At 41.1% G+C, this 24,421-nt stretch overlaps 1 protein-coding gene across 1 annotated transcript in view; it reads left to right on the forward strand.

The window, feature by feature from the left end:
• Positions 1 to 10,513: 10,513 nt before the first annotated feature.
• LOC136874427 (angiotensin-converting enzyme) overlaps positions 10,514 to 24,421 on the forward strand; it is a 205,137-nt gene continuing 191,229 nt past the window's right edge. Inside the window, exon 1 of the mRNA XM_068227591.1 lies at positions 10,514 to 10,598. Within this exon, the coding sequence (XP_068083692.1) occupies positions 10,517 to 10,598 (82 nt within the window). The 5' untranslated portion in view covers positions 10,514 to 10,516. The remainder of the gene's footprint in view (positions 10,599 to 24,421) is intronic.

The following is a 24,421-nucleotide window of genomic DNA, read 5'->3' on the forward strand; positions in this document are numbered from 1 at the left end:
AGGAGGCGAACCCCTGTACTCCTAGAAATTTACATTACATGCATAAAACCCTATTTGGGCTTATGGCCCGACGTTACAGAGGCTAAGCCTATACTACCGAGGCGACTAGATGGAGAAAAAAGTTTAATTTACAGAATTTACAAGACAGAAAAATATTACAAAATCATAGTCACCTCACAATCAAGTTGAGAGGGAACACAAGAGGGTACAACACCCTCTATTCCCTGATTTCGGTTAAGTTCGTTCGCCTTGTTTGAAACATTTAGAGTTTGAAATTTACATTCTTAGAAAATGAAGTTACATTACTAAAGATTTGAAACCTTCCTCTCGAGCTAGCTTTGAAAGACTATCAGATTTCAATCAGGATCGACCATTATCTTGATCTGCTGGACCTCTAGGAGATGGACGAGGCGGGCACACTCTAGACTGGAGCGATCGCTAAGACCACCTGGTCTGAAAATATACCAGCTTTTCTAGCCGACGGGAAAGTTCCAGAAAACTCTGACACACCCCCAGTTCTCATCGGATAATCAAATAAATAATTTAAAAATCTCATTGGTGAATAAATAAATGCACAAAATATTTGATAGCTCAACGCATTGAGTTGGCGGAAGAGATAGAAGTGTTGATAACTTTTGAAAATAAAAAATGGAAAACATTCCAGTTCAGAAAACCTTTATATATAAAATTACTCTAGAATTCTAATAGTTCATCTTCACACCAGAGGGCATAATATAAGTTTATAGTAGCGACATCTGTTGAGAAATGTTTAAGCTTCTTGCGCTAGTTGTTGCAAGGATTAAATTTCAGATGGCATTCTCCAATGCGCTTAATGTAAATGCGCAGGGCGGATGTACCTCCGGTATAATAATAATAATAATAATAATAATAATAATAATAATAATAATAATAATAATAATAATAATAATAATCTGTGGTTCGTGGTGTAGGTTACTGTAGTTATGCAATAGTTTGTGAACCATGGGCAATCATTGGTCTTGTAAGTGGTCTTGAGAGTTGAGATACCAGTTGCTATGGAGTGGGTTTTATTTCTGATCATTTGGCAGCACAAGAGTAGTCAAACCAATTGAGGTGGTCACGCAGTTATGTTCCCGTAACTGAGAGCTTGCGTTCCTGAGATGGCGGGTTTGAAATCCACCGTCGGCAGTCCTGAAGATTTTTTTTCCGTGGTTTCCCATTTTCACATCAGGAAAATATTTGGGCTGTACTTTAATGAAGGCCACGGGTGCTACCTTCCCAATCATAGCCCTTCCCCACCCTTACGTCGCCGAAAACCTTCTATGTGTTGGTGCTACGTTAAACCAATAGGAAAAAGAAAGTAGTCAACGAATAGAATGGCGTTTAAGTAAACAGGAAGTTTGCCACCAGATTTATAGTGTCTGCTCTTGTATTTCGGGATACTAAACCAGGTAATAATTCAGGTCCCTACTCTCTAGACATAAACTGAGAAAAATTCTGTATTTTTACATCATCAGTGATAGAATGTGAATGTGCAGTTTTGTGGTCCGTTAAGTGGCCATTTCCTGAAGAACTTACCCTATTACTAACTTATGTCAGTATCATATTCTAGGACCTCAAGGAGTACAAAATATGCAAGCAAATGTGTCCTAAAACTAACTAAATATGCCCTAAAATTAGCTAAATATGGCTTTTAAAGCGAGCTAAATATGCCCTAAAACGCGCTAAATATGACCTAAAAACGAGCTAAATATGACCTAAAAGCGGTAAAATACGACTTTAAACTTTAGGGATAGGCAGCAAGTATTACTAATATTAAATGTGTAAAAAAGTTATAAGTGATAATAATTATAGCAAAGCAAAGCAAAGCAAAGTCACCTCTGTACAGGCCATGAAGGCCTTGGGAGGAGTGGAAGGTAAAGGCTTCCACCATTGTTAACCTCGGCACGGGATGGGGCAGAGTGGTTAGCTCTACGCCCGGCCGCCTTTTCCCCCAGGAATTAACCTGGTACTCAGTTTTGGTGTAGGCTGAGTGAACCTCAGGGCCATATGCACCTCCGGAAGTGGAAATCTCGTTTCTTAAAGTTTACGACTTTCTGACGGGGATTCGAACCCACGTCCTTCCGGGCGAACCGTGCACGCCTTTACCGCCTCGGCCAGGCAGCCCATAATAATTATAGCAGAAACATTTAATCATGCAAACAGACAAAGTTAATTTAGGTACGTTAAAACGTTATACATTAATTCAGTATCATAGTCACCCCCTGCGGGTGGGGGACGCACATGTAGAATACACCCGCGGTATCCCCTGCCTGTCGTAAGAGGCGACTAACAGGCACCCAAGGGGCTCTCAACTTCGGAGTGTGGATCGGACAGGATAGACGAAAGTGAGGAGCCTGGCACAAGTAAGTGGAAGCAATGCCAAAGAGAGTGAAAACTGCGCGTCAAGACTATGATACTTTTTTTTTGCTTGTTGTTTAAAGGGGCCTAACATCGAGGTCATCGGCCCCTAATGGTACGAAATGAAATGACAACAAGTTCAAAATCATCCACTGACCAAAATAAAAAATGTCATGAAGAATGAATGGATGGTCATGAACCCCATAAAACATAAAAACTAACAAACAAAAACATCCTGTCCGATCTCCCTTGGTCAACTCTTGTTCTTTTCCGACCCCGACGGTATTAGAGCATTCGAGGCCTAGGGAGTCTTTCATTTTCACGCCCTTCGTGGCCCTTGCCTTTCTTCGTCCATTACTTCATCTTTCGAAGTGATGGATACCTTCTTTCTTCTTCTTTTTCTCTCTCTCTACCACCTGTGGGTGGGGGACGCAGATGAATAATACATCCACGGTATCCCCTGCCTGTCGTGAGAGGCGACTGAAAGGGGCGACCAAGGGATGATTGAATTATAACCATGAAACTACTTTTGATTCGTACCATCACGCGGGGAACACCATGGGTTGCCTGTACTTGCGAGTAGTACCACTATATTAGGTACGAAATAGGTTTGTGATTAGTAGCAGCAAAGAGTAGGATCTCCTGTGGGTTTCCATTACCCGTGCGTCGTACCCATGTGAGCAACACCGCGGGTCTGGGCGTTGCCTGTGAGTTGTACCACTATATGAGCGACACTGTGAGTCTGCGTTGCCTGTGATTAGTACCCACTATGTTAGGAACTTTACGGGAATACCGGCATCCGTGATTAGTACACCTAGGTGAGGAACCTTACCGGTTTGCGTTGGCTATGAGTGGCGCCATTGTGTGAGAAAAACCATAGGTCTTACGAAGTGGAATACTTGTGAGTAGTACCATCTTGTGTGGAACACCGTGAGTCTTCGCTACTTTTGATTAGTACCCTATGATGACAAATACCATGGTTCTACTTTACTCGGGACATGTACCATTCTGAGGGGCCTTAGACCTGGATTTTGGACCCCTTCAGACATCAAGCCTCCTCGATTCAGGATTGTGCTTTATAAGTTGTCCCTTGGTTAGTAATACTATTTTTTATGATCTTTTTTGAGTCGGGTCCACTGCTTTTTTGTTTGTTTGATTTTATGTTTTTTGGGGTTCATGTCCATCCATTCATTCTTCATAACATTTTTTATTTTGGTCAGTGGATGATTTTGAACTTGTTATTGTCATTTCATTTCGTACCATTAGGGGCCGATGACCTCGATGTTAGGCCCCTTTAAACAACAAGCAAAAAAAAAGTATCAGAGTCTTGACGCGTAGTTTTCACTCTGTTTTCCAAACATGGTACCAAGAAAACGGAATATTAGCATGCTTTTTGCTATCCATTGGCGTGCGTGTATACAGCATCTCTTTCTCGGAATTGTCCTTTAAACCTGCAACTTGTAAGTTTCGGGAAAGTAAAGGAAAATACATTTACTACAGTATTTTGAAATCCTGTGTTTGAAACTCGACGCAGATAACATGTGCCTTGTTAAAAACGACGCCTCAATTTAAACAAAAATACTCAAAATATAACCGAACCATCAGCTGTCATAGACAGCATAAGCGCCACTGAAGATGCGTATTAGGGAAATGTGGGAGCGATGTAGTTTGCCGTTGCTTTACCTCGCCAAGCCAGAATATGCTATAACACATATATCTTCTGAGCCCCCTGAAATGCTTACACTAAATGACTCTATGAAAGATACCTTCACATCACTCTTCATAGAATACCGCTACTCAATCTCCTAATCGCCAGGAACTGGGGACAGAGTAAGCATTTGTTGTAATCCAAGTTATTTGATACATGCATAATTTTGTTACAGTTAATTTATTTATTACCGCCCTAAATATTACAATTTCGCCCACTCACTATTTCCATCTGATCTCTAAATTGTTGTTTTAAGAGTTTTATTGTATAGTTTTGTCCTAGACGTTAACATTGTTATTTAATCTAGGACAACATCTATCTTACCCCTTTTTAATTCTTGTTAGTGAAAGTATTCATTTGTGTTACTATTCTGAACAATGTTATCCTCAGCTTACAGTAGACATTATGAATGAATAAATTTGATTTTCCTCATTGTGTTATACTGCATGAATGCATGATGAATGAATGAATGAATGAATGAATGAATGAATGAATAAGTGGATGAATTGTCTGATTGGGTTATACTGCATGACTGAATGCATGATGAATGAATGTATGAATGAAGACGAATGAATGAATAAATTGATGATTTGCCTGATTGGGTTATATTGCATGAATGAATGCATGACTAATCAATGAATGAGTGAATGAAAATGAATGAATGACTAAATGGATGATTTGCCTGAGTGGGTTATACTGCATGACTGACTGAATGAATGAATGAATGAATGACTAAATTGATTATTTGCCTGATTGGGTTATACTGCATGACTGAATGAATGAATGAATGAATGACTAAATTGATTATTTGCCTGATTGGGTTATACTGCATGAATGAAATAATGAGTTGAATGCTCTTCGCCTACATCTACGGAACTCCAGCAGGTATGGTGAGAATATTCCACGTGGATGAATGCATGACAATGAATAAATTATTAATGAACGAATGTGTAATAAATGAATGACCTGTATTCGCTCATGCATGTAAAGACCACTCTTCATAGGAACTGGTACATAAGAACTGGTAATACCTATTTCGTTCATACTTGAGTTACTTTCATACTGTCAAAGCCAAAGATCATACTGAGTCAGGTTGCTGAAAGTAACAAACGTGTAGCAGAAGACATGACGTACTGTAAACACTATTATGACAGGTACCAGCGATCTGGGCTTGATTGGAGGTATGCTTAAGTTCCATACCACCGTGATAGTAACATTTGCCAGATGCTTAAATAACTCATAATATACTGTCTTATGGAAATCTGGACGCTGACGGCGTTGTCAAAGTCGTTCCAGCTAGCTGCACTTTATCAGTGGGAGTCCGTATCGATAGTGCGCATTGTCAGTTTCTCCAAATTTCAGGAAGTTTTAGAAGTGCATTAAAGTGGACCATTTACAAAACATTCATTCACACTTACCACCACTGCATGCAGTTTTCAGGTATCTTAGATTTTGAGCTGGCTGTACGTGTAGTAAATAAAACAGTCCTTCAAACGCTACACTTCAGAGTTGTCAGTTCCGTTTAGGAGACAGCTGGTATTATTGCGACTATCTCGTCTTTACGAGGGTAAAGGTGAGACCTATAAATGGTTGAAAATTATTCGGGCTGTCTTATGTGATGTTAGATGAAATTCAAGAAATCTTTGTAGAATTTATTTGTGTTGCGCCAGAAATTGACACATTTAGCTGTTTCTGTGATTATATTCTAGAAATTCGTGTGGCTGAAGACAGTTCCTTTCCCTTTGGTGTGTGGGATCTTTCCACTTTCTACTTAACGACAATCTTAATTAATTGCATCTATTCAAATATTCATATCTAGGTAGATGTCCTCACCAAAGCTCAAGCAGAAACATGCTTGATAATTCAAGGTGCCAGCTAAAACAACCGCGCAAAAGAAATACTAACATTAAAAAACAATAACGGTATAGTTCTGATAAGCCTTGGACTATCAAGCGATGGCTGCTCAACCAGAAGGTCTGCGGTTTATGAGATTACGCGAGGTCAGCGTGATGAAACCCCTTAGTTGTTATTTTTAGTTTTCTAGACACGGGTACGGCCGTACACTAAAAAGCAAATATCGCTACCCTATTGTCTATTTTTAATTGCTTATCACTGCTGCCAACTTGACTAGTTACATATTGAAATCACTAGGCATAACCATCACCAAACTAACCTCAGTGTAAGTATCATAATGGAGGTTCCCTTACCCAAGTAAGATATTTATAATTAAGTCAGTTTTCAAAGTCAATGAGGAATTAAGGAGATACACACTCTCTTTCACCCTCGCTTAATTTAACGTTGTATATTTCTGCCTTTATTTTGATATTCGCATTACTTTGACCGTATTCTTCGGTGTTTGCCTGGTGTAAATAATTCAGCTCCCTTCTTGAAATGTGCTGTTACTTGTAGGACTTACGTTAAACCACGCTGCAATAATACACACAAGCAAATGTACTACCTGTGCATATGCCGTAAGTCAATGAGAATACACAAAGGCAAACCGTAGTAAAGTCGTGAAAAGACAAGGCTATGTTAGGTTGATAACGAAATTTCCTTCTATTTCAACTGAACTGATCTTTATAAAGGAGGAGTTCTTTTAGATTTTTCTTGCTTCTTCTCGTACATCCTAATTGCATTCACATAACAACTGGACGAAGTAAGACCGTGTTATTATGCTGCGTTCGTGATTTAACAGTAACTACGTTATTAAGTGCCACAATTCTACTTACCTGGCGTCACCCCAACAGATTTATAATCCTGCAGAAAAAGAGAATATGCTTTACACCCGCAAATGCAACTAGTGATTTTCACAATATGGAAGTGGCAACACGTAAATCTTCGAAGTCACGAAGAAAATACGAGCAAGAAAACAACACTGTATAGTGCCAACGTGCCAGATTAACAGTGACTGTAAGAGGTCGTACCAGCAAGTAGGGTCCCTAAACTGTATGGTTAGCAATACTGAATCGAACCAAACAGTTAAAAAAAATAAGTTCATTCTTAACAGGGGATAAAGAGTGTGTAAACTTACACGGCAGGAAGTATACTTGATTTCGCTGTGCGGCCGTGACCCGGGCACAGCCCACTTACTACAGTATTTGTTTTATTTCGCACCGACGCAGACCGGTCTTATGGCGACGATGGGATAGGAAAGGGCGAGGACTGAGAATGAAGTGTCCATGGCCTTAATTGAGATACCTTGCCTGGTGTGAAATTGTAAAACCTTCACAGCTGCAGAGAGTCGAGTTCGAACCCAGCTACGTTACGCAAACCGCGTACCCAACTCGGTCGAAGGAATCAGATATCTAACCTCCTCTTTTTGAATTGTGGACTGTCTTCAGTGATTCACAGTGGCAATGGGCAGTCGAGTAGTAGGGTCACGTGAGCTGATAATGATGCTTGTTGTTTAAAGGGGGCCTAACGGCTAAGGTCATCGGCCTTCAGGGTCACGTGAGCTTATTCTGCCTGACACCACAGCCATCGTCAATGTCAATGTCGGCCTCCGGATCCCAAGATAGCGGGTTCAAACCCGGCAGAGGTAGTCGGATTTTTGAAGGGCGGAAAAAAAATCCATTCGACACTCCATGTCGTACGATGTCGGCATGTAAAAGATCTCTGGTGACACATTTGGTGTTTACCCGACAAAATTAATTAAATCTCAGCCATAGACGCCCAAGAGAGTTTCGGTTTACTCGGTCTACCATCTAGTGGTGGCCTAGAGTAAAACGGAACGTCGAAATTGACGAGCAGACAGCCAGATGGCGTCAAATTGAAATGTCTGCACACGGTAGCTGAGGCCATACGATTATTATTATTATTATTATTATTATTATTATTATTATTATTATTATTATTATTATTATTATTATTATTATTATTATTACCACCGTCCCATTACCTTTATCAACTGAGAGAACGGCCAGTGCAGAATCATCAATCAGTTCCTTCAAAGCTCTTCCCTCCTCTTGTTAAATTCGATTCGAGTACCTCAGCAGACTTTAGAAGTGCCATTCTTTCCACTCGTACCTCCTCAGCGTTATCCCAAGGTAGTTTATGGATGGGTGTATGAATATAAGTAATTCATTCTTCAGAAGGAGTTTTAGAGAAAGCGATAGAGAGTATCATGTAATCAAGAAAGTGATGGTCTAGTGATTCCAAACCTTTCAGCATTGTTAGAGCAGTCGTAGTCGTGGTCGGACGAGTTTCTCGTCTGAGGACGCGGAGCAAAATCGTGGCGAAACGTAAAGGTTTCCTATGGTTCACACGGCAAAAACCCCAAAGACAGCATGTTTTAACACGGGCCGGGAAAACATCACTCTAAATATTACAAACATCAATGTTTAGGGAATAAAACTTTGGTGCCAGTTGCGGCTCCTCTCTTTTGTCACCGGAGTTTCAACAGACTTTTGTAAACACTTATATCACACTCGAAAAACACAAGGGAACTTTAAGGATGTACGCACTGTTGACAATATTGGTAACCTAATTTTAAGAACGCGTGTGAGTTAGGTAACTCGTGTTTTCATTGGTATTACCTTCCCAATCCTATTTGCCTCAATGACTTTAAAGTTAAGTTCCCTCCACAAGCAATTACCCCAAAGAAAGCAAATTAATAGATGGTTAATAAGTTTTTTTTTGGGGGGGGGGGATATCAATCGGAGTTTGGCAGTTTAATGTGACTTACGGCAGTAATTATGCTTGTCAGCATTAGCGCTAACTACTGACGGCGAGTCGCGTGCCAGTGCTACCGCACATGCGCTTCTCGACGCCTGACAATAAACATTGGTACCGTCCGCGGAGAGTCTTGCGGATTGAGGTGGTGTCGTGAAGTGGTAGTGCAATTGTGTTTTAGTTACTCATTTACTACAATAATTAATTAATTAACAGTTTAATAAGGAGTATGCCTGTCACGACTAATGTTTGTAGCTAAGAGGATAGTATCTGTTACTCGTGCTATACCTCCTCAGGCGCAGATAGTATATGCAGACATGTCCACTATTTTCACTAGTTAAATTCCTGTAAGGTCAACAGATGGCAGGCACAACACGACTTGCGATTACGAGCACGAGCGACAGTAGCAGTTTGGGCATGCGTATAGCACAGATATCCGTTTCTTATACATCCTGGCCTCGTCTTCGTGCTGGTCAACGTCATCCCCCACCCCCACCCATTCTTTATCACTTCCCTGCCTTAGGTACGCGCGGAGAGCTCGCCTTGCAAGGAGGTGCATTTCAGACGAGTATCCAGGTCGCATTAATTAAAAGTCAGTACGAGTATATTACGGATACATGGGCTTAGGTTCGAGATTAATGAGGGAGCTGTGAAAATTAAGTAGTTAATTACAATTCGATATCAACTGGTGGTTGGAGGTTCATTGCTCCATTGCGCTATATCAGACACCGCCACTGGCTGGTGCCCTCTTGGGATAAAAGGTCAATCTATGCATTCAGATATGCATCACACTGCTTCATCAAGCGTCGGATATTGTCGGAAATGGATTATGGTTGCTGCTTGAACCACTCCACCACCACAGCCTTGAGTTCATCACATTATGGAAGCTGGAATAAATGGAAGCACAAGGTGACAAGCCAGGACTGTAGGGTGAGTGGTAAAGAACCTTTCACACTTTCTTTACTTCTGCCTCTTGCACGACCCTCGCAACTTGTAAATACATGCTGAAGTACAATGATATCGGACTACAAAATACCAGGACGTTCTCAAAAACCGAATCACAGCATGCAGATTCTATTTTGATAGATTCGGAATCGCCTCGATATTTGCACACAGCTTACGCAGGCAAACGACGTAAGCTAATACCAGCTTGTAGCTGAGAATGATGGTGTATAGTTGCCTCTCCCCTCCGCCTCTGCGGCAGTTCATTGATGCGCATTCACTGGAACGAGTATTGAGGCCCACAAATGTTTCATTTGAATCTGGCTCATAGCTGCCATTTAACAAGTGATCAGCCCTTTCTCCTTTCACTCTGAGTTCAGTTCCTGGACAGTTAGAGAAGCTCTGAAGGTTTCCATCGATTTCCAACATTATTTTGTTCTAGACATTTTAGAGTACCCCAAATGTATGTAGCAAATATCTTGGTCAAGCATAAGGAGCTTGAGAGATCGTAGTCAGCAACGTCGTGTACTTATTGTAAGTGAAGTATAGCTGATGACCTGTGTGAATGAAGCTTCTGGACTAGGTTTTGGTTTGTGAAGGAATCAGAGTGGTCTGTATGTTAGATACTAATGCAAAATTCACCTGTATGAAGTGAGAAACATGGAATGTCAATTTTAGGAAAGCGAATCCCACCTAACCCGTGGTAAGATTCTGTGATAATCCGCAGATCAATCAGCGTTCTCAAAGCAAGGCTGGAGTTCGTTGACGGGATAATGTTAAGTAAATATTTTACTTTTTGTTTCAGGAGTTGCTCTCATGAGGTCCTTGACAGGTGCCATGCTGCTGTTAACTTTGCAAGTGGTTACAAACAGCGCCCTTAGTGGCCAGGAAGGACATGGTAAGCCTGCCCTTGGATCCTGTACTTAAAGCAGAACTTAGCAATCCTTATTTAATCTTCCTATTTAGAATATGTTTTCCTCTTAGATGTACCAAACCATCCTCATGGTATGTAACTTTCGTATCCTATCTCTCGTACAGTATATTGTTTTGTACTATATGTTTACAAAACTGATGGCATTTTTCAGTGACTAGGGTCTTCTGGTCCACCATGCATGATTACAATTGAGTTCTTTGTTATCTAATACCGTAGTGTTAGTTACAGTAGTCCACCCTGTATATTTACAACTGAAATATTACTAGTGGATACGGTTCACTTTTGTGCCATACTCTATATGTCTCCAACAGTAAATATTTTGATTGGTTTTGTGTACCAAAAATTACTTTTACGGTTTATAGAAACACCAAGGTGCCGGATTTTTGTCCCGCAGGAGTTCTTTAACGTTTTAACAATGTTGGCGTATTTTAGCATCTTGAAATCCGATCGGTCTAAGTCGGGCTCGAAACTGCCAACTTAGGGTCAGAAGGCCATTGCTTCTACTCAGCCCAGCTTGGGTGTTTTCAAGTGAACTATTTGCTATTGAATAGGATTCTTCCTTTTTGTCCATCCACTGTAGTACAGTAAAACCTAAGCTAACCGAACCTCCGTCAACCAAAAATCAGTTCAGTCGAAACGTGTCACTTTTAATTTTTAAAGTTATGCTATGTACTGTGTACAATATACGGTTACTGAAGACAACTTACAGAGTCCCCTTGAACAAATAGCTAGATGTGGAAATGTCGAAGGAAATGACGTAACCGAATGGGTAAAATCATATGCCCATGAACTAGATTACACAGCTATATTTTTAAATCCACGTAATACTTTTAACTACCTGTAACTCATGAGTAAATTTTTAAAAACTTAACTATAAATATTTGCATACATTTCAGCACCTTCACTTCGATTAACCGAGGTTTTACTGTGTTAAAAGTGTATGGACTTCAAACCTGTGGTATACCTTCTTTATTTATAACTGAGGTATTGGTTAATGCCTACGTTCGTTCTTGTGGTCCACTTTGTAATTTCACAATTGAAGTAGGGGTTTGTTAGTGGACAGCAGAGATGAACAATAACCCATACTGCTTCCAGTCAGCCCTCTTGGTCAGCGAGTACAATGAGCTTGTACCGCCAGTCTCGATGAGAACGAGTCCGGTACGGAACTTAACTGGATCGTAGTTTAGCTTCGCTCGCATCACATCCAACTAACATAGGAATAATTAGAAGTTAGAGTAGAAAACAGAAACTCATATGAGAATAATATGATAGGAATGCATATTACGATTGCTGTTACGTCAGAAATCACTGTGCATCACAGTTCATCACTTAGTTCTATGGCTTTTCTTCTTAACCGTGATGCACCTTGAAACCTATATTGTGCACCACAATTAAACACTTTGCCACGTTCATAAACCACTTTCCACTGATTATTGAGAAGAGAAGTTAATATTTTCACACACTCCACCGTACAGTAATGTAATTTCCTGTCCTTTTCCCGAGGCGGCACAACTCTTTTCAATGGAGGTGAGCTGCACCAGTCCTCTTACCAATATTCAATTTCTGAGTCCGTTGTGTTACGGTTAGCGTTATTAGCTGCCGTTCTGAGAGGCTCATATTCGATCCAAGAACTGTCAGGGACTGGCATGTGGTTAAGAAGATAAATCCAACTCACATCCATTGGGGGTGAACGTGAAAGGACCTGCAGCACCTTGCGACGAGGGCACAAATGTACATTTACATTATAATGTCCTCTTTCGCCTCTTCGGATATCTTTATATTGTATCATTGCCTGTTTACTTGTACCGCGTAATGGGAATGTTCCCGTACGTTTTCCGTCACTATTTCCAAATGCATTTCTAAATCTTGCATTAAACATAGCCTGTGTTCTCCGCGATTTTCATCATTACAATGTCCATACAACTCTCTTTCGGCCACTTTTTTCTTCAGTTCATACGCACTTTGTCAGCTGACTTGCCGTACGAGTCTGTGCCGCCACGCGACTCGTGTCCGTGACGTCAGAGCGCGCTTGTACATGAGGGTTCTAAAAGTACGATGGACTGGCTACTTGCTCGGGGTTAAACTGTCGGACAAAGATGTCAACTCGTTGTTCATCTCGGTATCGTCTTACCGCACCAGAATATCGCATTATTTTTTTATTTCTTCAGTACGACAGTGGGATACAATACCAGTCTTTGTCAGATGGACCTAACCTACTAGTTTCAGGCGAAAATGCCACCAATATCTTTTAGGTAAGAGACGAATTTCTGGTTTGTTATTGAAATTACTGCTTTCTATTAAACTACATACTATATTTACATAAGTTGCCATCGGTAAGTATCACATAAGTAGCCAAAGTTAATTATTTTGCGAATATTAGTAATGTTACCATCATATTCCGCATCTACCCCCACTTCATTATTATTATTATTATTGTTACCGTGTTTTGGTGGATCAGCAGAGGTGAAAGAAGGTGCGGGCGGGAATGGGTCTAACTACAAGTCCGAAAGATGAATTTAAAAATTAAATAAAGGTTATATTTTCAACTGATAACAAGATTTAACAATTTTCACTAGGTGAAATAACAAGGAAAACAGGTACAATGCAACTTTACAAACGAAAGCACAAGTTAAGGGGTCTTTACAAATTCTGGGCTAAGAGCCCCAAAGTTTAACAATTTCTGAGCTCTCAGCTCACAACCACAAATTACCAAGGGCAGAAAATCCCTAATTACATGGAGCACTTGCTCCCACCTTCACATCTCAAGCCTCTCTGAGGCACTTTTACCACAACACCATAAAAAGCTGACCCGCTCTCAATCTTTCAACCCTATCAAAGGCCACAACCAACATTACAATCAACTGCCCTCAAGGCACACCTATCAAGAAACAGGAGTATCTAGTACCCAATCTACTGGGCCTTCGTGGAAAAGGAACAGATTAATTAAATGGCCCCCAAAAAACAAGATGAATGGAGGCGTGTACTTGCACTCCTACATGAAAGCTTGTTAAAACCTAAGTGGCGTTAAGCCGATACACAGGGGATATTCCCATACTATAGAGGTGACTCGTATAAGAAAAATAATTTAACCCATTAATGAAGAGAAGAAAATCTGTTATGAAAACGTAGTCACCTCAAATCCAAATTGAAGGGGAGCTCGAGAGGGTAAGGCACTCTCTATCCCCGATTTACAGTTAAAGTAATAAGAAAATATTTACATAAGCCGGCACTAAGTTACATTTTTGAACAGGTAGGTTACTTTGAAAAGGTTTCGAACCTTCCCCGGGGGTTAAACTGCTGAGCAAGAAATAAATAAAGATGTTTGCTGAAGAGCTGCTGCTCGAAGGAAGAGGCACAACCCGCCCCCTGCTATACTTCCATACACTAAGCTACTGTAGATGTTGTTGAAGTGACGGAGAGCCCGGAAAATCAGCAGTTTTTAAACCCTCGTGGAAGATTCGAGATCTTTCATGAATAATAAAGACACACCCACTCAACTTTATTGGGTAGCTAAGAGTTACACATGGAAATTCGAAGAAGAAACCTCAGATAAGTGGAAAATTAATTACAGAAATTACTGATTGGCTAAGTTCAAAACAGGCGGAAAGAAAGCTTAATATTGCCAACCCACAAATGAAAGAACAAAATTTAGTAAAGACCAAAACTTATAAATACAACATTTCTTCAACAAAAGTTCCTTCACTTCGCACCAGGGTGCATGATCATAGTTTTTTTGGGTAGAGACATCTGTTAGCGAATGTCCACACTTCTTGATCCATAGAAAATAAAACACGTTGAAATCCACACAATATAGACAACTGTGTAATCCTAAAATTTATAGTAGAAACCTCTTCTGAGAAAACTCATGAATTAATACAGTTCTAAACGTTCACAGTTTCTCCGGTAGAGGAGGATTTATTGGCAGAAGATTTAAATTTGCGGCGTAGAGGTGTACCGCCCGGTACAATTATTATTATTATTATTATTATTATTATTATTATTATTATTATTATTATTATTATTATTATTATTATTATTATTGTACCGGGCGGTACACCTCCACTCCGCTAATTTAAAATGTGCGCCTGTTGAAACTCCTCTGCTGGAGGAAGTCTGAACTTTATTGACAGTATTAATTTTCTACCGTCTCAGAAGATGTCACCACGTGGAAAATTTTGAGTTTTTGAACTGTGTCATTTTTGATGTGTTTTTGTTTCGCTTGAAGTAAGAAGTGTGAACTTTCTCTTCTAGAGGACACTACTGAAGATCTACAATAGTGCAACCTAGTGCGGAGTCAAAGAACTATTTTTTTGGAGAAAATTTAATTTCAAGAGTTTGTTCTTTGTTAAATTTCTTTCTGTCATTGTTTAAGTTGGCAATATTTACCCCTTTCTTCCCCTTGTTATGAATGTATCCAATCCCGAATTTCTTCTATTAATTTCTGACCAATCTGGTGTATCTTCCCCCAACTTGTATCTGTTGCCGGGTCCTATCCAATAAAGAGTTTGTGGGAGGGTGTTTTCTTTCCCCTAACGCCTAGAAACTTCCGCGAGAGTATTTAAACTGCTGATTTTTGGGTCTCTCGGCCACTTCTGTTCCATCTTTCAGTGTGTTAAGTACATAGCAGGGGGCGGGAAGCGCCTCTTTCTTCTTCAGCCGTTCAACACAAGGTAATGGCCGATTAATAACTTCTTTCTTTGCTAGCTCAGCAGTTTAACTTTCGGGGCGGGTTCTAAGCATTCAACCATGTAACCTTTTCCTAAAATGTAACTTCTCTTTTCATCTATTCTCTTGTAAAACGACATATTGGGATAGAGAGTGCTAACCCTCTCGAGCTCCCCCTCACATTGTCTTGAGGTGAACTTATTTTCTCAACCTATTCTTCGTTAATGTAAAACAAATTGTTCTTTTCTTAAGTCACCTCTTTAGCATGGGATTAGCCCTTGTATTAACGGCCTAGTGCCAAGTAGGTCTTAATCAAAGTGTATTAGGAGTGCAAGTTCGCCTCCTCTCAAATTGTTATTTTAGAGGTCATTTAATTAACCTGCTTTTCTTTTAATAGACCTCAGTAGATTGGGTATTTTACCCCTGTGTTTATGTCCGTTGAGGACAATTTGAAGGTGGAGTTTGGTGTGGCCTGGGAGAGGCTTAAATTTTGAAAGCGAGTGGCTCTTTTGAAAATTCTGGGTCGTATGCCTCATGGAGGTTTTTCAGTGTAATTTGGAGCAAGGGCTCCTAGGTATGAATGGGGTTTTCTCCCCCTCTGTTAAAACTTGTGTTTGGGGTAAAACTGAGCTGATTGCCCAAGCATTGTGAAGTCAGGGCGCGAAGCCCAAATTCTGTAAATATTGTAACTAACCCCTTTTGAATTGCTACTTTGTACCTGGCATGCTTGTTATTTCTTTGTTTCGAAAAGAAAATATAACCTTGTTAAATTTTAAATTAATTTTACATTGCACTATAATTTCGTAGCTTGAAACCCATTCACACCCGCACCTTCTTTCACCTCTACCTACCACGAAAAACACGGTAACAAGTGGTAGCAGAGCGTGGTTGAATGGGTCTCAATTTAGCCCCTTTTGACGGCTAAATATTGTTTGTTCCGAACTCTAACTATTTTCCCAGTTGCTGGAATTTTTTGAGTTTTTCAAAATTGGTCTGTCATCATGCCCGGCCCTCGCGATGTTCTCCTTCTTAACTATTTGCGTAAGGAGGAGTTGATTTATGAATTAACTATCAGAAATGTGCAATCTGGAGGCACGGTTGCAATAGACACTAACAAACTTAGAGAGTCCCTTGATTTGCCCATTTCTATCCCCAATTTGGGAGAGAAAGAAATTGACGACTCTCTTTCCACGATCACGGAGAATATTACTGGGCTAGCTTTTGTAGTTAGTTTTTTTGATGAAAATGATCCGTCTCCTAATCAAATTAAGCGTGTGCAAGGCAGGCTATATCATTTTTCGAATAGGGTTAACGATCTGTTGTCTCTAAAACTGAATGATGTTCAGAGGAAGGAAGCTAGTACGCTCCTGGAAAATATTTCCGAATTATCTAGTAAGGTCACTCAATTGTTAACTGGGGAAGTTCCTCCCAAATCTGATCAACCCATCATAGTAAATGCAGGTAGTGAGGAAGCGCCTCCCAAGGGAGAAGTTAATAGAATAACCGTTGCTGCTCAAACTATCCCTGCCCCATTGGACAACGAGTCTGAACGCCGTGCATCGCTGAGTAACATCCGTTCTGAATTAACTTCCTTGCCATTGAAACCTTTACCTACTATGTCACCCGGGTTTAGTAGCTTGCCTCATCCATTGGCAATGTTGCTCAGAGGTATATCTAAGTTTTCCGTTAATACCACCAGTGACGTAATTTCATTTTTAAGATTTCTAGTGGAATTTCAGGATCATGCCCTTGTTTTTTCTCTTTCTCCATGTCAAATCTTGCAAATTTTCTATCCGTATGCTATTGGTATTCTCTCTGATAAAATCGTAAGAGCCATTGCCGAGCAATCATCTATTGAGGATTTCCATGCCCATTTGCTAGCTAACTTCATCCCTGCTAGGGCCAGGTCCTCCCTTATTCAGAGGTACTATTATCGTGTACAGCGCTTGGATGAAAACTTGGCTGATTTCATACAGGACATTAAGTTTTATACTAGGGTGTTTGCCCTTCATTTTCCTGAAGATCAGATTGTACAGGCTATTGTAGAGGGAATTTCACCTCCCTATAGGTCATATTTGTGTTTCGCGGCGTGCCCGCAAACTTTCTCGGAACTTGAAGCATTGGCCGTCTCAGCGGAAGGAGTTAGATACGCCGATTCTTTGCGTGTCGCGAAAGAACCCCCGCCTTGCATTAGTAATACTCGGCCTCCACCTCGCCGATCAGTCACCCCCCGTAAATGTTACGCTTGCGGGTCGCCTGACCATCTGCGCAATAAGTGTCCTCTGATCAAAACTAGTAGGGCAAATAATGGAGCTGGTTCATCACAAGGCTGTTTTAAATGTGGGGCTTTCTCACATATCGCAAAGAATTGTCCCAATTCGAATAGCACCCCCTCCTGCTCAACTTCTGGTGTAACTTCCAACAACAATCAAAAGTGACTAGTGGCTGCGGCTGAGTCAACTAATTCTGCTTCCCAAGGCTCAGCCCCTGGCAAAAAGGTCGAGAATTCAGGGAACGATAAGTCTTCGAATACATCTTTTGAATGCCCCAAAGAGTGCCTTAGGATCGCGGCGGATACCCCCGCACCTGTTCCTTTTCTTAAGATTGAGTTAAATAACGAGCCTATAACAGCTCTCTTAGATTCAGGCAGTGTTTGTTCGATTATTTCGGCTGAATGGTATTCTAAATTGAAATCGGTTTGTAAACTACCTGACTACGTCTCATCTTCTATTCAATATGTTTCGGCTAATTCACCTCCATTAGAAATTCTAGGTTCTGTACTGGTCAAAATTCGTATTTTTAAGTTTACTTGGAAAATTAAATTGTTTGTGGCTAAGCACCTGTCTTGCCCCATCATATTGGGAGCGGACTTTATTTCTCACACTGGTCTTGTGCTCGATCTTCAGAGTAAGTCGTGCACATTCAAATTTGCGTCCAATTGTAAAATTCCCTTGTTAAAGTGTAATTCTGTGTCATGTTCATCTATTTCGCCTACCCAGGATGAGATGTTGTTAGACCTTAGACATCTACCTGAGGAGCAGGCTGATAGTATTCGTAAATTATGTCAGTCATTTCCAGAGGTGTTCTCTGATACTCTTGGTGTTACTGACCTTATTGAATACAAAATTGAGGTCACGGATTCGATTCCTGTCCGTTTTCCACCTTATAGGCTATCTCCACCTAAAATGAAGGCTCTGAAAGAAATTATCGATCAGATGTTGAAGGATGGTATTATTAGGCCCTCTAAGTCGGCGTATTCATCGCCTATTTTTCTAGTCCCGAAACCCCAAGGAGGCTTCAGGCCTGTCATTGATTACAGGGCTCTCAATCGGAAGGTGGTGTTGCAATCTGTGCCCCTTCCTGACCTTCATTCTTGCTTTTCATGGTTTCGTAAGGCCAAGTTCTTCACTATCTTGGACTTGAATCAGGCCTATAATCAAATTCCCCTTGCCGAAGAGTCTAAACACCTTACAGCGTTTGCCACGGACTGGAATTTATACGAATACAACCGCGTGCCTTTCGGGCTCCACACGGGGGCAGCTGTGCTCACTAGGCTACTAGATAGGGTCTTCTCCGACATCAAATTCGAGTACTTATATCACTATTTAGATGATGTCGTCGTATTTTCAGAGACTTTTGAAGAACATCTAGATCATTTGCGAGAAGTTCTCGATCGCCTTCGTAAGGCTGGGTTAACTGTTAAGTTGTCCAAGGTTGCCTTTGCTAAGCCCTCTATGTCATTCCTAGGGCATATTGTGTCACCCGATGGTGTAGCAGTCGATCATTCTAGAACACAGGCCATCCGTGATTTTAAACCTCCCAAGGACATTAAAGGTATCGCCAGGTTCATTGGTATGGTGAATTTCTTCAGGAAGTTCATTCCTAACTTTGCTAATAGAGCGGCGCCCTTAAACCTTCTTCGTAGGAAAGGCATCAAATTCGAGTGGGGACCTTCTCAACAAGCCGCTTTTGAAGATCTGAAATTAGCTCTCTGTAATGCCCCTGTACTTGCTATGCCTGATTTCTCGAAGAAATTCATCGTCCAAACCGACGCATCGTCGTCAGCAGTAGCTGCAGTCCTTCTTCAAGAGACTGAACTAGGGAGGCGACCCATCGCCTATGCGTCTAGGACATTGTCGGCTCAAGAAGCCAAGTATTCCATCTATGAGCTCGAGGGTTTGGCAGTCTTATTCGCCTTAGAAAAGTTCCGTCTCTATCTGGAACACGTCAAATTCGACCTGGAGACAGATAATCAAGCATTAAGCTGGGTCTTAGGTAGGCCGCGTCGTACTGGTCGTATAGCCCGCTGGGCTATTCGTATTTCCGCCTTCCAGTTTGATGTCAGGCATATTAGAGGTACCGAAAATGTTGTTGCTGATGGACTCAGCCGTATGTTTCATAACGACGTCGAGACCCACGAACCGGTCGACAGTTCATCACCTCCCGAGTCCATACTATCTGGTGTTAATGCCATCTTAACAGATGCTCCCATGCTTTTTAGGGATATTGAGAAATACCAACGTGAAGATCCGACGCTGGCTCCGATAATGGAAACCCTTTCTTCTGGGGAACATGTTGTCCCTTATGTTCTGAGGAATGGTGTTCTATGTTGCCCATCGAGGCATGATAAGATGATGAAAGTTGTCGTTCCAGCTGTTCTGGTACCTATGATCTTCAAGTATTATCATGAGACCCCACTAGGAGGGCATCTGGGTATCTTTAAAACTCGTGAAAAGATTCGTGAAATGTTCATCTGGAAAGGTATGGACGGTGAAATCCGGGAACTTGTAAAAGCTTGTAAATCTTGTTTGCTCAGTAAACCCACCATGTCCACCAAGGTAGGCCTTTTGTCTTCGCATCAAGCGTCGCGCCCCATGGAACGTCTGTATATCGATTATGTAGGACCCTTCCCCCAGTCAAAGGGTAATGCTAACAAGTTCATCTTTGTGTGCGCAGATGGTTTTACCAGATTTTCTTGGTTATTTCCGACTAAGCTGGCTACCGCTCAGTCTACCATGACCTGCTTAAATTCTATTTTTGCTTCTTTTGGTCCGTGTCAATATATTGTATCTGATAATGCTAAGGCTTTTACATCTAATTTATTTTGTAAATTCTGTGTTGACTTATCAATCTCTCATGTAACTACTTCTGCTTATTACCCTCAACCATCTCTGGCTGAACGGGTTAACCGTAATCTCAGGTCCGCACTTATTGCCTATCATCATGAAGATCATTCCAGGTGGGACACGTCCCTGCATTGGATAGCTTTTGCTTTGAATTCGGCGGTTCATGAATCTCACAAGTTTACTCCAGCTTCTTTGATGTTCAAGTTTGTTCCCAACTCGCCGCTCTCTAACCTCTGGTCTCTGAATGACATTCTACCCGAGACAATAGATCCGGATAACATTAAAGATCTTTGGAAGAAGGCTAAAGCCAATCTTAAAGTGTCTCATGAAAAGGTTAGGGAAAGGTATGATCGTGGACGGAGACCCACCACTTTGAAGGTAGGTGACCAGGTGATGGTCAAGAATTTTGTTCCCGCGGGCAAGCTTGCCCCCAGATTTCATGGGCCATGCATCATTCTCGATTTTCTTACGCCGGTTACCTTGTTAGTAAGCAATCCAGCCACCGAGAGGATATTTAGCGTTCACCTGTCACAGGTGAAACCAGTGTAAATTTTGTGTCAACTTGCTTCATATAATTTGATAGGAATATGAAGGTTATATTTTTTTTTGAGTTCAACTTTTAAGGCATTCTGCTCCTTCTATTTTATTTTATATGTAAGCATTTCTTGTAAACCTCCCCGATTGTTAAACTGCCTTCCTGTCCTTACCTCGGCCATTACCACGCTCCCGTCTCCTGCGTCTATACACACAGTGGCTTGACTTATGCCATGGATATTTGCACGCCGCTGGCCCCTCAACCTCTCCACAAGCCTGTACCCTCAAAAAAGATGATGGTCCAACACAATTCTGCCGCCAAGCTTTAATGTTTCAGTGCCCCCGCAGCCGCGCGGCGCCGTGCTGCAACTGGAGCTGAGGACGGGCCCCCTCGGCCCCAGCGAGGACGACGCGTGCACGGCGAGTCGGAGCTCTCCTCCCGGCCAAGGCTGATGTGCGGCGCACTACCTGCTACTTGCCCGCAGCCTGTATATGTTCACCGCGGGCGCGGCGTGCTTCAACACCTCTGCTCCCCTCATAGTGCGGGCGAGCGGTATCTCAGGGTACTTGAGGGGTCCGAGCGACCTCCTTTGGACGCAAGCAGCAACGGCCGGTCTGGCCATCCCACTTCATCTCCATCTACTACATGAATAGATACTATAAGTAATGACTACACTTGGGAATTCAACTGCAATATTTGGTGGACTTTGAAAATTTTTTTTTTCCTTCACTTTCAAGTATAAAAAGTTATCTTCAGAAATTCAACTTCTACAAATATAAAGACTTTACTTCATCTGCAACAACTAAATTTTGGAATTTCTCAAATACTTCTGCAATTTATTTTAATATCAACAGCATAACTTGGACCTTGTTTCAAACTGATTTCATGTGTCATCCCTGGAGGAACTTTTGGGGGGGGGAGGTCTGTACCGGGCGGTACACCTCCACTCCGCTAATTTAAAATGTGCGCCTGTTGAAACTCCTCTGCTGGAGGAAGTCTGAACTTTATTGACAGTATTAATTTTCTACCGTCTCAGAAGATGTCACCACGTGGAAAATTTTGAATTTTTGAACTGTGTCATTTTTGATGTGTTTTTGTTTCGCTTGAAGTAAGAAGTGTGAACTTTCTCTTCTAGAGGACACTACTGAAGATCTACAATAGTGCAACCTAGTGCGGAGTCAAAGAACTATTTTTTTTTGGAGAAAATTTAATTTCAAGAGTTTGTTCTTTGTTAAATTTCTTTCTGTCATTGTTTAAGTTGGCAATATTTACCCCTTTCTTCCCCTTGTTATGAATGTATCCAATCCCGAATTTCTTCTATTAATTTCTGACCAATCTGGTGTATCTTCCCCCAACTTGTATCTGTTGCCGGGTCCTATCCAATAAAGAGTTTGTGGGAGGGTGTTTTCTTTCCCCTAACGCCTAGAAACTTCCGCGAGAGTATTTAAACTGCTGATTTTTGGGTCTCTCGGCCACTTCTGTTCCATCTTTCAGTGTGTTAAGTACATAGCAGGGGGCGGGAAGCGCCTCTTTCTTCTTCAGCCGTTCAACACAAGGTAATGGCCGATTAATAACTTCTTTCTTTGCTAGCTCAGCAGTTTAACTTTCGGGGCGGGTTCTAAGCGTTCAACCATGTAACCTTTTCCTAAAATGTAACTTCTCTTTTCATCTATTCTCTTGTAAAACGACATATTGGGATAGAGAGTGCTAACCCTCTCGAGCTCCCCCTCACATTGTCTTGAGGTGAACTTATTTTCTCAACCTATTCTTCGTTAATGTAAAACAAATTGTTCTTTTCTTAAGTCACCTCTTTAGCATGGGATTAGCCCTTGTATTAACGGCCTAGTGCCAAGTAGGTCTTAATCAAAGTGTATTAGGAGTGCAAGTTCGCCTCCTCTCAAATTGTTATTTTAGAGGTCATTTAATTAACCTGCTTTTCTTTTAATAGACCTCAGTAGATTGGGTATTTTACCCCTGTGTTTATGTCCGTTGAGGACAATTTGAAGGTGGAGTTTGGTGTGGCCTGGGAGAGGCTTAAATTTTGAGAGCGAGTGGCTCTTTTGAAAATTCTGGGTCGTATGCTTCATGGAGGTTTTTCAGTGTAATTTGGAGCAAGGGCTCCTAGGTATGAATGGGGTTTTCTCCCCCTCTGTTAAAACTTGTGTTTGGGGTAAAACTGAGCTGATTGCCCAAGCATTGTGAAGTCAGGGCGCGAAGCCCAAATTCTGTAAATATTGTAACTAACCCCTTTTGAATTGCTACTTTGTACCTGCCATGCTTGTTATTTCTTTGTTTCGAAAAGAAAATATAACCTTGTTAAATTTTAAATTAATTTTACATTGCACTATAATTTCGTAGCTTGAAACCCATTCACACCCGCACCTTCTTTCACCTCTACCTACCACGGAAAAGTCCGTAACAATTATTATTATTATTATTATTATTATTATTATTATTATTATTATTATTAATATTATTATTATTATTATTATTACTGTTACGGGTTTACCCGTGGAATGCAGAGGTGAAAGAAGGTGCGGGCTGGAATGGGTCTATTCACAATATGAAACCAAAACTTAAAATTTAACCGAAGATTGTAATTTCAATAGACAACAAGATTTTACAAATTTTCACTAGGTGAAATAACACAAATCAGGTACAAGATATACTTTTTACAAACAAAAGCACAAGTTCAGGGATCTGAACCAGTTCTGGGCTTCGAGCCCCAATTTACAATCCTTGAGCTACCAGCCCAACTTTACCCAGGCATACATTTGTTCAAAGGGCAGAAAACCCCTTCATTCAAGGAGCACTTGCTCCCAACTTTTAACCTCAAGCCTCCCAGAGGCACTTTTCAAACACAAGAAAGAGCTGAGACGCTCTCAATTGTTTAAGCCTATTAAAGGCAATACCAGACATTACTATCAACTGCCCTCAAGGCACACTTACAAAGAAACAGGGGTATCTTGTACCCAAACTACTGGGCCTTCGTGGAAAAGAACAGATTAAATAAATGGCCCAAAATACCAAGATGAATGGAGGCGTTGCTTGCATTCCTACATGAAACCTTTTAAAACCTAAGGGGTACTAGGCCGATGAAACAGGGGCTATTCCCAAACTATGGAGGTGACTCGTATGAGAAAACTTTAAGACATTACAGAAGAGAAGAAGCAGTTACAAAACGTAGTCACCTCAAACCAAAAATGAAGGGGAGCTCAAGATGGTAAAGCACTCTCTATCCCCGTTTTACAGTTAAAGATATGTGAAATTTTACAAAAGCGACGGCAAATTACATGTTTCAAGATAGGTTACATAGCAAAAGTTTCGGACCTTCCCCGCGGTTTAGACTGCTGAGCTAGCGAGAAATAAAGATGTTAAGTGGGCATTACCTTGTTGAAGTGCTGCTGCCTGATGAAAGAGGCGCTTCCCGCCTCCTGCTACACTTCCATACACTAGGCTAG

This window comes from Anabrus simplex, chromosome 5 (genome assembly GCF_040414725.1).
Source record: "Anabrus simplex isolate iqAnaSimp1 chromosome 5, ASM4041472v1, whole genome shotgun sequence".
NCBI lineage: Eukaryota > Metazoa > Arthropoda > Insecta > Orthoptera > Tettigoniidae > Anabrus > Anabrus simplex.